The sequence below is a fragment of the Euprymna scolopes genome, chromosome 13, assembly GCF_053919585.1.
Source record: "Euprymna scolopes isolate OS-2025 chromosome 13, ASM5391958v1, whole genome shotgun sequence".
Lineage (NCBI taxonomy): Eukaryota > Metazoa > Mollusca > Cephalopoda > Sepiida > Sepiolidae > Euprymna > Euprymna scolopes.
In genome coordinates this window covers 8,964,560-8,983,685 of record NC_136494.1, presented here as the reverse complement: position 1 = coordinate 8,983,685, position 19,126 = coordinate 8,964,560, and the positions used below count along the sequence as shown (strand labels likewise).

Genomic DNA, 19,126 nt, shown 5'->3' with positions numbered 1-19,126 from the left:
GTCTGTTCGATAGAATAAACTGGTTACTGGCAATGACCTCAGGAATAGTCTATTGTCAAAATCTGTAGGGGTGCCAACCCAGCAATAAATTTCCATATAGTTTGGGTACTTTTATTGATAGTACACACATGAAACTCTACTCCCTTTCAAAGTAATCTCCCCCGGCTGCAATGCATTTGTTGTGCCGTTCCAACAACTTCTGGAAGGCTCCATAGAAGTCCTCTTGTATCACCCTCTTTCATCTCATCAATTGTTTCATAATAAGAGCCTCTAAAGTTTTCCTTAAGCTTAGGGAATAACCAAAAGTCAACGGGAGCAAGGTTTGAACTCTAGTGAGGTTGAGAAACTGTCTTGATGCCCATTTTAGTCAAATAATCTGTGGCAAGGATGAAGTTGTGTACTAGAGCATTTGCACAAATCTTCCTCATCTTCAGTTCCTCGCAAATAATTGTGTGTACCATTCCCACACTGACATCAAACTGTGCACTTATTATCTCTATAGACACACAGCAGTCCTTATCCATGAAATTCTTTATTTAACCAAGCAACTATGGTGTTCTGACTTCCTTACTCCTCCTACACCTCTCACAGACCCCCTGCCTTCCCTGAATTTCTCATGCCACTCAAAACCTGATGCAATAACTGATTCATGCAAGATGGTCCAAAAGCAGTCTGGAGTATTTCACATGTTTCTGTGGCATTTTTTTCCACGTTTAAAATAAAATTTTATTGCATATCTTCCTTCTAAAGTGTTCTCACGTCCAGATTGCATTTTGGAAATTTACCAGCTGTGACAATCCGGCTTTAGTGGGGCGTATGCCAATTCCTGCTGTAGCTGTGCATTTGAATTTGAAATCATAAAAATTAATCAATCATCGCATAAGATGTATAGCAGTAACCTACTGAATTTTCAAGAGTCTATGACAATTTTAAATGGCTGTACCATAAAACGTCTGCAAATTTATTGAAGGCATCCTCTGTATGCATGTCTATCTATCTATATGAGTGTGTATAATATTATGCCTGTTTCTTTCTTTAGTTTGAGAAAGTTCAAATACAATTTTTTAGGCAAAACTGCTTCAAAAATGTCAAATCGCAAAATTCTGCTTTAAAAACGCCACTCTCTCATTCCTGGACAAGAATATAAGACTAACCTCCCTTTGGCGTTGCCTTGTTTTCGAATATCATAATTATGATATGACCATTATTGTAATTTCGACGTACAACGATTCTCACTGAAGAAAGAACTCAGCAAAACCTTAGGAAAAAGGGAGCATTCAAAAGAAACAGGGCAAAGAATATCTATCTATCTATATATCTATCGACCTATCTATCAATCTATCTATGTAATATCTTGCTTGTTTATTTCTTAGGTATTATTCGAAAAAGAACAAATACAATTTTTAAAGCCAAACTGCTTAAAAAAAAAACAAATTAGCTAAATCTGACGTTAAAAGGCCAATCTTGCAACCATGGACAAGAATATAGAAGAATATGGAATATGGAAGCTTTGATATAGCCTCATTTTTAAGTATTAATGTAATAATATATGATCATTCTTGTCATGGTGTGAGAAAGGAATTTGTAATAATTTCAACATACAGTGATTCTTAACCAAAGAAAGAAGTCAGCAAAACGTGATGTAACAAAAGGGAACATTCGAAAGAAACAGAGGAAAAAGAGCATTATCTACTAAGAGGTGTTGGATTAAGGAGTAAATTAAGGATTGTCTCTTTCAATATGATTTTATTATTTGTATTGAACAATATATCACAATAGTACTTTCTGAGAATTTATTAGTACTTGTTAATTTATCTCATTTGGTTCGGTTCCATATTTAAAATACAATGGACACGATTTTAACTAACTCATATTTGCTGCATATTATTTTTTTATTTTATTTATATTTTATTTATTTATTAAATTATTTATTTATTTTTTGCCCCAAAACTATTTTTTGCTCTATCCATAAAAATACCAGCTTTATTAAAACGTATTTGTTGATTTAATATATTTCTCATTCAGTGGATTGCTAATTAGTGTTATTTAGGTTGTTCAGACGACTGTTTTCATCTTGCGTGCTATTTTCACGTTTTGGCCGATGTAATCTCCGACCTTCTTTAGGTGTATCTTGTCGAACTCGGAAATCTTTCTGTCGAACTCGGAAATCTTTCTGTCGAACTCGAAAATCTGCACAGAATTTCGGATGGAGCCCGCTATTTAATCAACAGGGTAGAATGCTCTTGTTCCGTCAGCCACGTCTAGATAGAAGTCATAAGTAATCGGCAATTATATTTTTAGTGTAGCCCGCACTGATGATTGAACCTTTCAATCTCTTGAAGAATTTTATCAAGTACTGTATCCATTTCGGATCTGTGACGTAGTGAATAAAGTAATTAGTAAAATTCATTTATAAGTTACACTCTTCTGTCGATTGAAAGTTCAGACCTCAATGCGGGCGACACTCAAAATATAATTGCGAATTACTTATGACTTTTTGCCAGTCATAACTGACGAAACGTTTAAATAAAGGATTCCGTTTCGATGTTTTAAGAAAATTGAAACAGGATAATCAAAATTTCTTGAAAATATTGAAGAACCTTAGATACTTTATATTTAGTTTAAACGACTAATTCTTTTTAAGATTTATTGAAGTCAATGAAAAATTATCCAATAGAAAAGTAATTACTAGTAAAAGTTCCTATCATTACATCATCAACGCTCTGATCTTCCTCTGGCATCAATTGAAATGGATGGCTCTTCTCTTGGGGAGGCTCCATGTTTTGACAAGCTTCTGGGCTTGACCTTTACTCCTGATCTTAAATGGAACCCGTACATCAAGTCTGTTGCAAAGGTCGCTGGAAAAATGGTAAGATCCTTCTACCGCTCCAGAAGATATCTCACTACTGATGCAATTCTCTATCTATATAAAAGCCAAACTCGTCCAAGGATGGAGTATTGCTGTCACATCTGGACAGGAGCTAATAAAAACAGCCTAACCTGCCTTGACATAGTACAAAATAGACTTTGTGGCTTAGTGGGGGATGCCCTTTTCTCTTCCCTGCAACCTCTCTCCTACAGAAGAAACGTTGTGCGCCTGTCTTTGTTTTATCGTTACTTCTATGGCAAGTGCTTGTCTGAGCTCCAATCTCTGATCCCCCTTCGCCAATCTTTTACAAAAAACACCCGTCTAGCTGAAACCACTGTCAATAGTTTTCCTCACTCTTTATATGTGCCAAAATCAACACGTAGATTCCATGAGCAAAGCTTCTTTCTCAGAAGTGCACGCATGTGGAACTCTCTTCCGTTTGGCTGTTTCCCACCTGAATACAACTTGGATGTCTTCAAGTCCAATATAAACAAATTCCTGATGAACCGCCCCCTTAAGTAAGACACTTTATCAAATCTCCAATACTAACGATTACTACGATACTATCCCATTGATTACTGTACACGCAATAACCCTTATCCCCGAGTGGCTTCCGGACCTTGATAAGTGGTGACTACCATGTTAAAAAAAAGAAGATGCACAAAAATTCCTCCAAATTTCTGATACACGTACATCTACTATTAAATCATTAAACTAACTTCGCCATGACTCTTAAGTACGTAATAATGTTTTTACCTGAAATGTGTTGACTTAAAATATCGCTAAGGCAAAAAAGCACCAAAATGTTTCTCTAAAATCGGCTCTTCCCAAAAAATCTTCCCAAAAAATCTTTCCTCTCAAATTTTAACTCCTAAAAAACGGATCTTCAAAAAAAAAAGGTGCTAATGCACTTATTGATCCGCGTTATTTTGTTAATAGTATTTTCAAGTTTAATTAAAGTTTTATGTCTTTTTATTATTATTATTATATTGTGAAGTTAAAGTACAGAATAGCTACAAAACACCCTCCCCTCCTCATGTTAAGAATGGCTTTCGAAATAATAACGTTATTATTTCAGCACGGATCAATAAGTGCACTAGTACCAAAAAAAAAACTATTTGCACATACAATCTTACCTTCGTCCGCATTCGGATTCACGGTGTGATTTTCTTGCAGGGCCTTCCACGATATGTGCGACCAGATCTTTTTTTCGAAAGGATCCCTTGCCATCGATAACAAATCGTTTTTGACCGATCTTTTATTTTGTTCTTTGAAATTTCAAATATGGAGTCACTTCCGGTCGTCACGTACATTAGTGACGTCATCGTTACGTTATGACGCATACACGAAAAAATATGTTTCAAAAATAGAATGTATTAGCGGTCTCTGTTTATGCTATAGACTCAAAAAAATATGAGTTTGTTGCATGCCAGGATGACGACAACCATTTGGTACAGGTAGTCGTGTTTTGACGTCTCTGACTAGAATATTGGGTACTCATGCATCTTTGGATCCTGATTTCCGTGACGTTGGCTCGGGTTCGACCGGTAGCTGACGAGAACCACCGGAACAAGACGAACGCTGATTAAATGTTAAAACGCAAGGAAAAGAAAAACTAATCTTTTTAGTAAATTTTACCTTACGCTACAACAGAACCCTGACCACTCGAATGTGTTTTTTAGAGGCATTCGAGGTCGCTGACAACGAATCTGATAATCAAACCCGCCGCAAATTTACCGTTTGCATGGTATGAACCCCTACATCTTGGGACTATTTTGTGCCATTTCACCGTCTTCAGTAGTGTTTTTCTTACATGAGACGTTCGCGTGCGAACGGACGTAGTGGAGTGTCTTATATGGCGTAGGAATCTTTACGCGGTCATTTCAAATAAAGTTTTAAAATAAATGTGGTTTATTTATTTTTGTTTTTTGTTTTTGTCTTACGTAGTTTTAATGCTTTTTAATTGATCTAAAAAAAAAAGTTTTCACGAGCGGTTTACAAAAACATAACCACCGAACATATTTTTTATGTTTTTCGTTCTTTTTTTGGGGGGGGTATTCAATTATAGGACTTGTATAGTTTAACAGGTGCTTCTGCAGTTTAATTAACTGTTTTCCGTAATTTTTCCCACCCATGCTCCCTGCCCAATGTAAACAGAATTTTTGTGAAATGGTAAATGTCGGCGCGTTACTCACACAAAAAACAGTTAATTAAACTGCAGAAGCACCTGTTAATGGAATACTCCCCCGACACAAAGAAAAGAATGAAAAACATAAAAACAATTTTTGGTGTTTGTGTTTTTGCAAACCGCTCATGAAAACTTTTTTTTTATAAATTAAAAAAAAAACATTTTTTTTTTAACATTCTTATTTGAAAAATTCCTACGCAATGTGATAAGACATCCGACTACGCCTGTTCGCATGCGAACGTATCGTTAGAAAAACACTACCGAAGGCGGTGAAATAGCACAAAATAGTCCCAAGGTGTAGGGGTTCATACCATGCAAACGGTAAATTTGCGGCGAGTTTGATTATCAGATTCGTTGTCAGCGACCTCAAATACCTGTAAAAAAACGAAATTAGTGTTGTCGGTGTTCTGTTGTAGGAAAAGTAACATTTATCATTTTTTCTTAGTTTTTAGTAAAAAGAGAAAAGGGTACTAAAGTAATTTTTGGGTGATTAAGTTAGATATTTTTTAAAATCATTTGACTGAGCGTTTAATTAGCCAATAAAAATTGGCATTTTGAAATGGAGAGGGACGACTTTTTGAATAAATTGGAAGAAATGATCCAGACGATTGAACAAATGTTAATTTATTTCCAAGAGATGAATCTAATAGCCTCGGAATCGATGTGAAAGACATGTTTGCGGAAGTGTACCATCAAGAAAAGGGCAGGTTAGGGTTAGGGTTAGGGTTAAAGGCCTATATAGGGATGGTTTCACTTGGGGGTGCACAAATGCTCAATGCAGACAGCGGGTCTTTTTGGGTTCCGAAACATTTTTTCCCCAGATTTAAAATGGAAATATTCAAGATTTCGAAATATATTTAGTTGTTGGCACATTTCACAAAAATATTCACATAAAAAAAAGAAATATTGCAACTTTTCTTGAAACAAAATTTTAAAAAAAACATAAAAGTACAAAAAATATATAAAAACTTTTCTTGAAAAAAAGAATTTAAAGAAAAAACGTAAACAATATAAGCTTTCACAAAAACATTCGCATATTTGTGTTAATAATTCTTGAAAGTAAAAAATTTAATTAAAATATTTACTAAACTTATGGTAATTTGTTGTTTTCAGATGACTCTGTTTTCTAGTTATTTCCCCTTTTATTAGGAGCAAATGTTTTTATAGTAATGTTTGTTTTTATCTTTTAGACATAAATGCTTTTTGGTGAAATATAATTCAGAAAAATCCATATTTACCAGTTTTTGATGAAAGAGATTTTTCTCTGTATCTTGTTTGGTTCATCTGTTACTTTAACAACTCGAGTTTTCTTGTGTTTTCCTTCGGTCGGGGTTATAATAGGTGGTCGCCGCTCATTGCGTCCCAACGTCGTGTTATAATTGAGTTATAAATATTGCTTGTTCGCTATTTATATCGATCGCTAGAGAAGGTTCGGGAACAAACAGTTTAGAATGTTTTTTGTTCCATATTTGGAAAATCTCTAGAGACGCTAATTTGAACGTTTTATATTCAAATTCTTAAGTAATACTTTTTATATTATTTTATATATAATCTTTTATTGTTATTTCCTTTTAATTAAGTAATTTATTATTATTATTATTATTATTATTATTATTATTTATTATTATTATTATTATTATTGTTATTATTATTATTATTATATATTTTAAGTATTTTTATTTTATTATAATTTATAGTAATATCAATAATTATTTTTATTATATTTTATTTTTTGGATGATTAATATTATATTTTGTGTAATAAATCATAATTTCTTCATATCGTAAGGGGAAAATATATCATCCCATGAAACACACAATATCTTCTCCCTTTCTTTTTCTCTTCAGATATGAAAACCTTTGTTTTTGTTGTGGTTTAAATGTTGAAAGACTTTGAAACAGTTAAATGAAATATATATTAACAGAAAATACAGAAACGTAAATTGGTTGAGTGGAATTCCGCTCAACTGGAAGGACAAAGTAAGGTTACGACCCACTCCCTCTGACTTCATCCCAAATATAAAGTTTCGTATGGCGTCGAATGCCCTATATAAGTCTGACGTCTGACTGAAATCTGACAGAGGAGTTTGATAGGCAACATTTTTTAACAAATATATATACGCATACATAAATATATATAGAAAGAGATGTGTGTTTATTATAACCTTTTACGCAAATATTACGCAAGTATAAATCATGTAGAATATCTGCATGAATATAATTACACGTAACAGTTAACTAAAGATGATCATTCCATAAGAAAAGCAAAAAAACTAATATGAAATTAATTAAAATCAATGTATGCAAATTAGATCTTTTGCAGATGAATGCAATTCCATGACCCATAATAAACAAAGGTTCATTTTCTTTTTAAATAAATAGAAAAACGGCTTGGCTGTGTTCTTTATTGACCTTCGGGCCGGGATCGGAGTGTAGTATCTGTTCTAATGCTGCACTTGGGTTAGTTTGTCCTTGGCCAATGGAGGGGAGACCCTCTATACTGAGACAATTATTATTTTTGGTCCCAAATAGAGTGCCGCTTTTGTTTTTCTTTTGGGGAGCTGGTTCCCCCACCCCCACATAATAAACGACCTTGTGTCACATTTTGCTTTCGTGAAAAAGCAAATAAACGCCTATAGACAAAGAGGGTTTTTAATATGAATATCAATGCATAAAAAAACTTATAGTATAGATTATTATTATTATTATTATTATTATTATTATTATTATTATTATTATTATTATTATGTTGCATTCGTGAAAGATGGTATATTTTGGTAGGCTAGTTCAATAGACTACACAGTAAGAATAGGATTAAACGGAAACAAAAAACTTATTTTTTACTAAACAAAAACGTATATAAAGAGCCCTGTTCTTGGATGAAATAAATTATTGGACAAATGGTGCGAAATCTTATTTTTTCTTTTTTATTTGATTTTTTTTCTTTTAATTTGATTTTTTTGACAACACCAGACAGGGTCTACACCATAATTATTTTTTTTTAATTGTCAGAAGCAGCTATATTTATATATATATATTTATATATATATATATATATATATATATATATATATATATATATATATATATATATATATATAAATATAGCTGCTTCTGACAATATATTTATATATATATATATTTATATATATATATATTTATATATATATTTATATATATATATATTTATATATATATTTATATATATATATATTTATATATATATATATATTTATATATATATTTATATATATATTTATATATATATATATTTATATATATATATATATTTATATATTTATATATATATATATATATATATATATATATATATATATATATATATATATATATATATATATATATATATATCAAGTCGGTCATGCAACTAAAACAGACGTATTCTGATTAAGGCGTGCCCATTTCTGGGAGGAGAAAACACGCCGTTGATTCGTTTTCTAGGCACAACGGGTTCAGATGGGGTGTAGGTTGGGATGCTGGCGAAGCAAATATACACAGTCAGGTTGAGATAACGCCGCGTTCTCAATGGCCGGCTTTATTCTTGTCAATCTCATTTGGAAGACGATCGTTTTGCTAATGCGTCAGTCCTGCACGTACGTTTCATTCAACACAGTCTTTACATTTCGATCAAGTTTCTTTCGCTTTTAAACTGTAACAAAAACACTCTCACTAAGGCGTATTCGATATATTTACAAAATCACAATTCACCCATGCATGGAGTATTTTTTTTTTTACAAGGAAGTCACAACTTATCAAGACATGTAGGCCACTCAAGGATAAGGATTAATACGTGTATGGTAGTCAGTGAAACAACAGCGTTAGTGGTGGAAATTGGGTATTCAAGGAATGGCTCAACAAGAACTTGTTTAGATTGGACTTGAAGACGACCCTATTGTAATCAGCTGGAAAAAAACAGGCGAGCAGTTTTAGGAAAGAAACTTTGTTCATGGAATTTATGTTTAGATTTACAAGCAAATAGAATATGGGGTAATTGTTTACAGCAGTTGTAGAAAGACGAGTGTTTATTGTTAATGCTTGACAAGGTGAATTGTGGTTAAAACAATCAAATGTAAAATTCGACACATTGCTGCCAAAAACTCTCTACTCCAAATCTCGAAACTCTGCAGTCAAAAACTCCACTTACAAAACTCGACGCAATGCTATCATTCTTCTCATTGACTTTTTTAATGCACAATTCCCCTTCTCCCACCATTTCTCATCTCATTCACTCCCTTCTCCTTTCTCATATACTCAACGCACAACAATCAAGATTATCAGAGTTTTAGTATTATCAGATATTATACTAAAGCTGAATTAATAAGATTTCCTATTCCTATTATTATCGTAGACTTTTCCGTGTCCTGGGACAACAATGTGATTAAAACAACACACTGCTGCCAAAAACTCGTTACTCCAAATCTCAACACTCTGCTGTCAAAACTCAACTAAATCCCAATGCTCTACTATCAAAATTTCCACTACAAAATTAGACACTCTACTGTCAAAACTCAACTCCAAAATTCGACACTCTGCTGTCAAAACTTAACTCTATTACTTCACAGTCTACAGTCAAAACAATTTCAAACACTCGACACTCTACTGTCAAACTCAACTCCAAAACCTGAAACTCTACTGTCAAAACTCAACTAAATCTCAATGCTTTGCTATCAAAAATCCAACTCCAAAACTCGACACTTTACCGTCAAAACTCAACTCTAGAACACGACGCACTGCTGACAAAACTTGCTACTCTGACATCCAAATCCAAAATCCACCCAGTCTCTGAAAAATCAGGCTTTCTATATTCAACCGGAAGTACATTAGGCGACAATATCACAAGCATATAAAGAGAAAAGGTGGACATTGTTTTTCTTTTTTCTTCATTTTTTTTTTGTCTACACGGAACTCTACAGACTGCACACAAACAGGTTTGTACAATTTTTTTAAGTTCTTCATTACAGAAGAGCAACTTATTTTGCCTTTGGTAGCATTAGACCATAAGGATCATAGATGCAAGCTCACTGTGAAAAATAGATTGCAAGGATGAGATGTTATCACATACTAGGTTTTAAATCAGGTTTTAAACCTTACGTTCCTATACTGTAATTTTGCCAGACTGGACTAATGCATCTATCACTTGTCTCTTATTCTTATACAATGTCCAAGAAAGAGCTTCCAATCTGATAGTGTCGAATATTGGATTTCTGGGTAACGCCAGATGACACGATGGAACGAGAAAGTAAGGAGTGGCGCCGCGGTATGCAACAATATATTGAAATGGAATAGTTTTGAAATGGGAAGATAAATAGTTTAGCATAATAATAAAGTAATTGCAGGATATGATAAAAGATTGGAATTTAGTTAAAAATTTGTGTAATAAAAAATTTGGAATTTTAAGTACTAATACTTAAATAAAATTTAAGGTAATTTATAATAAAAAGATGACCTTGACATAAGACTGGCCGCGTTGATGATGTAAGATAACAAAGAAAACTATTTATGATATATTCATGGAACAGACCAGGCAGATCAGAGAGAGAGAGAGAGAGAGAGAGAGAGAGAGGGTTTGTTAGAGTCGAGAGTTTAGCTTAAAAGAGATTTAATCTCTTGATGTCGACGGAAACGTCCTGCGGTCCAACTGGTACAAGCTACAAAACTCTAGGGAAACACATGCAATTCTGAGGGAGGTGAAATAAATGCTATATATAGCAAAAATATAAAGGAGGGAAAGTGTTTTATCTTACAGACCTTTCAGTCAAGACCAACCAATGGAAGAAGGTATGTTTCCCTTTGTGTGGTATGCCCTCACATTAAAGAAGTTATCTGTCACGTTAAAAGAACTGTCCCTCGTTACATTATGTGTCCCATTAGATGAACTATTGATATATATGAATTATGTATGTGTAAACACTGCACACACTCAACCACCAGACCGATAAACTTTATGCATACAGGAAAAGAGAAATTACCTATATACACTCGCACATACGTAAGCACGCAGAAAACGAGCAGATGATGAACATTACACTTATAAGAAAAGAAAAAATTACACATGTACAAATTGACACGTACTTACTCGTATACACATCGCAATCTACTGGATGACACAATTCGGTAGACGACTTATGCGTATACAAGCTGGAACGATAAAATTTTCACCCTATAAAAGACGACATGATTCCATTTCCGTTTGATGAAAACCGGTTTTTCATCTACTAATTGGCCAGTAGTGTACAAATCCTAAGAGTGGTCAGAATCTTTTTTCGTGTCTGAAAGTGACACAATGTTCAATGAGCAAAATCGGAGATGCGACGCTGTACAACTTATGCTCTCTACCGATCAAAGTTATGACAACATGATCTTTGCCAGCATCCTAAAATGCAAATCCTGACGGTTCAAGGCTTGGGGGCACAATTCAAGGAAGTCTTTGGCCACGGTTATGGTCTTTGGTGTGGTTTCAAGTGAGGGGCACATCATGCCACCTCACATCTTCGAAGTCGGCTTGAAAGTCAACACCAAAGTGTATCTGGATGTGCTGAAGAGCGTAATGATCCTCTGCTGCAAGCAGGTGGCTGCTGGCAGATCCTAGGTGTGGCAGCAGGACTCAGCGCAAGCTCACAAGTCCAAAGAGTCCCAGGTTTGGTTTCAGAAGGAGTGCTATAACTTTTTACCTTTCTCTCACTGGTTCCCCTCCTCCTATTACCTGAACTCGCTGGACCACTTCGTTACGTGGAGAACAATACCAACATTGTCTTACACAACACCAAACCTAACCTGATCGGCGCCATCCGCCGAGCTCCCGACGGCGCTTGTAGAAAAGGCATACTCCCAGTTCTGGACTCGTATCGATGCGGTGATTGAGGCTGAAGGCGGCTACATTGAATAGATGTCACCTCTACTACATAATCGTTACTTGAATTGATTTTTTCAATAAAAATTTTAAAATAAGGCTGTAGTGTTGTTTTTCTTTAAATCAACATATTTATCGTTCTACCTTGTATAGATTATGTTTAAACAAAAGAGACACTAAACGATATGGCATGGTAACACTACAGCACGAGTACATATGCAAGTAAAATGTACATAAACCCTGCTATACAGACGCGTATATAACGGGCACATTATATACATACACGTATTTATATATACACAAGTTATATAGTCGGTATGTCATATCGTTAGTTGATACCGCGCGACCAATTATTTTGACAAAAAATAAAAGGATAAAAGAATCTGAGTTACACAAATCAACGTGGAAGATAACGGTCTGTGGAATGGATATATATATATATATATATATATATATATATATATATATATATATATATATATATATATATAATGAGGAATAAAGAGAAAAATGAGAAAGTATAGAGTAGGTATGAGAGAAGAAAATAAAACACGCACCCAGAAAAGAGAATGTTCCAAAGTCGTGGTGTTCCATTTTAAGAATTCCAGAAGCTTCCAACTCACATGACTATAAATAGAGGTTAATAGCGTCATAACTTCAGTTATTGAATTAGCTCTGAGAAGGAACGCTAGGTTGGGGCGACCTTTCAACTATTTATGAAACCGGTTAATTTCCTGGGATAAAATCCGGTCGTAAGGAATTTCATAAAACAAGCATTTTGCAAACACCCTCATAAAGAACCGGACTCTTGATAAAGATTGATTTTCTGATCTTATATTCTGACCAAAGTAAAATATTTTATTTTCTCAAACTCAAAGAACAAGTCGATATATTATTGCAATCAAACGAATTATTGTTTTGAATATCAGTGAACAAAAAATGAAACATTGAAAATTTTAGATATAAATTTTATTATAACACATAAGATTTTGTAATAACTCAATATTGTGATGCTATATAAATTTCATATGTATGGAACAAATTCATTACAAAATATCAGTTAAAATATAGTTTTGAAAAAATCTGCTTTCAATCTTATTATTCAAGGTTTTATGTTTGTGTTTGCATGCGCATGAAGTAAAAATTACATGACCATGAATTAATTATTGTGTTATTAATCAAAATGTCAGAGTAAAACCAGTATATATTGGGCTGTCACCTGAGATTTTTTGTTTGCTTTTTTTTTTTACAAAGGAGTCAATACTTATCAAGACCCGGAAGCCACTCGAGGATAAGGGTTAATGAGTGTACGGTAGTCACTGGGACAATATCGTAGTAATTATTAGTAGTGGAAATTCGATAAATTAGATTACTTAAGGAAAACGACCACATTGTAGTCAGCTGAAAAGCAGCGAAACGGAGCAGAGTTCAACAGGCGTGCAGTTCTAAGAAAGAAGCTTTGTTCATGCAATCTACGTCTAGGTTTAGGCACAGATAAAGAGTGGGAGAAAATATTGACAGTGGTTTCAGCTATACAAGTGTTTTTTGTAAAAGCTTGGATTGGAGCTCAGACGAGCACTTGTCATGAAAATAACGATAAAGCAGAGGCAGCCTCGCTACGTATCTGTTGTGGGGATAAGGTTGACGATTTAAATGCTGCCCTCCCCTCATAGCATTATGTGACACATCAGAAAAGTGGAATGTCAAGCAAGCTCCCCTATCCGAAGAATAGTTTTTTCTCTTCGTATCCCATCGGTTGAAATATCTGGCGGTTAGGTTGTCATGTACTTCTTTTTGAGAGTGATTACATTTTCGTGCTTTTATCTGTTTTTAAGTAGAATTACCATATATTTTATTTTGAATTTGTTGTAGGGATATCGACATTGCCCACGATGGAGTCGACATATATTGATGAAAAAGTGCTCAATATAGTTAGCATAGCAGGTGCGTTCAAACAGAACTTCATGTGGACCCGGGCAACGCCGAGTATACATGCTAGTATATTATAAGTTGAGAAATAATTTTAAACGATCGTTGTTGTGAGGGATTATCTTTTTGTCTCTCCCTTCTTTTGAAAGAACCCCTTTTAAATAAAGCCTTTAAACTACCAGAAACCTCTTTATATTTTTGTGCAAGAAGTTAATTTGTATGAGTAACAGAGATCGAGACTGGACGATCAACGATGCAAGACGAGCAGGAGTGAAAACAAAACTTTTATTCAATCGATTCAGGTTATTGATTGCTTATTTACAACAACAAGTAGGTGTTAAACGCATCTATAAGCAACATGTGTGAAAGACTGTGTCCGTCTGTACTTACATGTGCGTCATCTCGTTTAATACTGCCCGTTAACATTATTCAACTTCTCTCAATTGTTACGCTAAAGTAGTACCATGCGATATCATAAACAACCGGGTTAAAACTTATATATATATATATGTATATATATATACTAGCATGGATACCCAGCGTTGTCAGGGTCGACATGAAGTTCGGTTTGCCCACACCTGCTATACTAAGAATATTGAGCAGTTTTATATTATCATATGTCAACTCCATCGTTACCCCAACAAAAATTTTAAAAAATAAAAGAACGAATGAAAACACGAAAATGTAATCACCCACCACCACACACACACACACCTGAAAAAAGTGGTATGTGACAAACTCTCGACCAGATATTTTGGTAGACGGGATATGAAGAGAAGCTATTCTCCAGATATTGAGCACCTTTTCTATATTCCAGTTTAAGCGAATTTCTTTTATGCTACCTCAGTCTATTTAATAAAATCGATTTTTCTTAATGTAATATGCAAATGACGTCACCTCTTAATCGTATATTTTGCAAGAATCATAATATATATAGGAATGAATGAAATATTAAAGTAATAGACCGTTTGTATATATTAATCAAATTGTAAACAAAGAAATAAACAAGCAAACAGACAGGAATACGTATTTATATATATGTGTGTGTGTGTGTGTGTGTGTGTGTGTGTGTGTGTGTGTGTGTGTGTGTGTGTGTGTGTGTGTGTGTGCGTGCGTATTGAGTTTAGAGTTTGACTCTGAAATATATTTATGTTATAAATTTCAACCAAGTAAAATATTTGTTTATTTTCCTAATATTGCGTTGTGATTTTGTTTTCAAGCGCACTTGATGCGTATTCAAATTAAATCAACGCTTCTATAATGGAACTCACACCCTTAACGTTAATCTTGCGTAGCCAACGCACCGTTCCAACATTTCAAAATACAACCGCTGAGAGACAACGCGCGGATCTTTACAAACAGTCTTTTCTTCCTCCAACTTTACAAAATTACAATAAAGAAGAAAAAGAAGAAAACCTACTGTAGATGGAGTTTTACTCCGAAATATATTTACATCATAAATTTCAAGCAAGTTAAATATTTCTTATTTTCCTTATGTTGCTTTCAATCACACTTGATTCATATTTTATTTTATTCCAATTAAATCAACGATTCTACAATGGAATTTACACCATTGGCAAACACACTGAAAAGCTGAATGTGTGTGTGTGTGTGTGTGTGTGTGTGTGTGTGTGTGTGTGTGTGTGTGTGTGTGTGTGTGTGGTCACGAATAGGCTCCTATATGGTTGACTATTTAAAAAAACTGATCACATATAATGATAGAAGATGTATCGAGACACAGGAATGGGTATGTTTGCTCTGGCAGAACGGTGGTTCATTAAAATTGTGGGGTCTGCGTTCGCGCTTGGTTCACAAAGTATGGAAATAAAAAATTTAAAAATTAAAAAAAACGTTTACAAGCGTTTTTGATATAGATGTACATAAGAATACTTTGATAATTATGTTTTTACTTAAATAGGAATGGTATAATAAAATTATGGGGTCTGCATTCGCGCCTGGCCTCCATAGAATGGAAATAGGCACAAACTTTAATAAAGATTTCTATCTGCGTAAGTATACCTTGATAATTATGTTTCAGTTTGAATAAATATGGTATAATAAAATTATTGGGTGTTCGTTCCCGCTTGATCTCCATAGAATGGAAATATGTCACAAAGTTTAACAAGATGTTTTAATATACATCCACAAAATATTGTGACAAGTGTTTCAGTGTGAACAGGTATGGTATAATAAATTATGGGGTTCATCTATTATATTTTTACTTTCATCATATTTTGCTTTGGTTTTGATACCCCGAAATTCGAAGCTATCTCTTTACAACCCTTCCTTTTCATAACCTATCATACTTTAATAAATCAGAGTCCATTTTCTGTAGGCTGTTTTTGAACCCAGTCAACGACGGGTACTTTTGCTAGTATATATATATATATATATATATATATATATATATATATATAAATTCGTATTCTTATTTGTTTATTTGTTTGTTTGTTCACAATTTGATTAATATAAAAAAAAAAGATCCGTTACTTTACTGTTCCATTTATTTCTCTATATATAGTGTGATTCTTGCAAAATATACAATTAAGAGGTCATCTCATTAGCATATTACATTAAGGAAAATTGATTTTACTAAATAGCAATATGTTAGTTAATGTTTCTAGCGAGAGAATTGTTTTTAAATTGTTATTTAATAAACTTTAATTATTATATTGATAATATATTTAATTAAATTTATTTGGAATTATTTTTTCCAACATCACTTTTTTTTACAAACTGGTCTAGAGTTATTTCCCTCTGTAAACAGTGAAGCATAGAAAAGTTAAAACAAACTTTTCATCAAATAAAATAATTTGGTAATCTCAATAAGTTTCCAGCGTGAAAAAATAATTCCGTGTGGACAGAAAAAAGTTTTCATTTTTTCTTTTAAAAATATTCACACAAAAAAAAAACATTTACGAATAAACTGAAAAAATTTCATTTGTTTTTTTTTTGTTTTGTTTTTTTTTTTTACCTTTCAAAAAATTGAAACTTAAGCCACATTTTTAGAAACAAAAAGCCCCCCCCCCCAAAAAAAAAAAATTGGAAATGTCCTTTATTTGCGGGAAAAAAAGCCAATTAAAAAAGTGCCTTTACAAAAAGAAAAAAAAACGCAAGTAGCGCACGTATTAATATTTATAAACGTTATTTTTCAAGGTCACGAAATCGGGGATCGTCATAGTCCAGTTGAGACAATACTTCGCTTATTACCTTTTCCTTTCATTTGCATTTCAGTTTTGAGCCTTTCTACGTTGCCAATTTTTACCCATGCTAATGTATATATATATATATATATATATATATATATATATATATATATATATATATATATATATATATATATATATACGCAGCACTTTTCTCTAAGGTATATTTCATTAAATAAAATAGACGTTTTTTGTCTATTAATTCTATTTTCGATTCTTTCCAACTTCCGAATAACAGTCTTCACTTCTAGTAGGAACTAGCCCAGGTAATCACCATATTTATCATAAGTCTTAGTACTTTCCAATCCTTTAGGAATCATTATAGAATCATTATATGTATTATTATAGAATCATTATATGTATTATTATATAATCATTATATGCATTATATATGTATTATTATAGAATCATTATATATAATATTATAGAATAATTATATGTATTATTATAGAATCATTATATATAATATTATAGAATAATTATATGTATTATTATAGAATCATTATATGTATTATTATAGAATCATTATATGTATTATTATAGAATCATTATATGTATGTAATGTATTATTATAGAATCATTATATATAATATTATAGAATAATTATATGTATTATTATAGAATAATTATATGTATTATTATAGAATCATTATATATAATATTATAGAATCATTGTATGTATTATTATAGAATAATTATATGTATTATTATAGAATAATTATATGTATTATTATAGAATCATTATATATAATATTATAGAAACATTATATGTATTGTTATAGAATAATTATATGTATTATTATAGAATCATTATATATAATATTATAGATTCATTATATGTATTATTATAGAATAATTATATGAATTATTATAGAATCATTATATGTATTATTATAGAACCATTATATGTATTATTATAGAAACATTATATGTATTATTATAGAATAATTATATATAATATTATAGAATAATTATATGCATTATTATAGAATCATTATATATAATATTATAGAATAATTATATGTATTATTATAGAATCATTATATATAATATTATAGAATAATTATATGTATTATTATAGAATCATTATATGTATTATTATAGAATAATTATATGTATTATTATAGAATCATTATATATAATATTATAGAATAATTATATGCATTATTATAGAATCATTATATGTATTATTATAGAATCATTATACGTATTATTATAGAACCATTATATGTATTATTATAGAATCATTATATATAATATTATAGAATAATTATATGTATTATTATAGAATAATTATATGTATTATTATAGAATAATTATATGTATTATTATAGAAACATTATATGTATTATTATAGAAACATTATATGCATTATTATAGAATCATTATATGTATTATTATAGAAACATTATATGTATTATTATAGAATCATTATATGTATTATAATAGAAACATTATATGTATTATTATAGAATCATTATATGTATTATAATAGAAACATTATATGTATTATTATAGAATCATTATATATAATATTATAGAATAATTATATGTATTATTATAGAATAATTATATGTATTATTATAGAATCAATCCTTTATTGATTATTATAAGATACGTGCAAAATGAATGCCGGTGCTCAAAATGTATAAACATTTTGACCCCTCCCTTTACTTAAAAATTCATCCTAATCCAGGAACTTAATCAATTTTAATGAAATTTTCTGTATTTATAAAATAATGATCACGGAATATAATTAACCCATTATTTTTATTTAAATTTTAGTGGAAATGTATTATTTTGTTTAAACAAAATATCTTTATTAAAATTATGGTTTTCTGTAGTAAAAAGAAATGAAAGAATTTATTTTTGCTTTTTTTATGCAAATAAAGCATCGTAATTTGTAACAATCTTTTTAAAAAATTTTAATTTTTACAGGAACATTACGAAAAAAGCCCCTAAAGTCCATATTAATGAATTCGATATAACTTGAAGAAAAATGAATTTTTCGAACTACTGATATTACCACTGGATTAAGCATTGTTTATTTAATATTTTCAATTC

The 19,126-nt window shown here is 31.6% G+C and overlaps 1 protein-coding gene across 1 annotated transcript in view; it reads right to left on the bottom strand.

The window, feature by feature from the left end:
* The window catches only part of LOC145291935 (uncharacterized), a 53,205-nt gene extending 49,042 nt beyond the window's left edge, over positions 1-4,163 (bottom strand). The window contains exon 1 of the mRNA XM_080137853.1: positions 4,006-4,163. Within this exon, the coding sequence (XP_079993979.1) occupies positions 4,006-4,099 (94 nt within the window). The 5' untranslated portion in view covers positions 4,100-4,163. The remainder of the gene's footprint in view (positions 1-4,005) is intronic.
* Between the last annotated feature and the right edge of the window lie 14,963 nt (positions 4,164-19,126).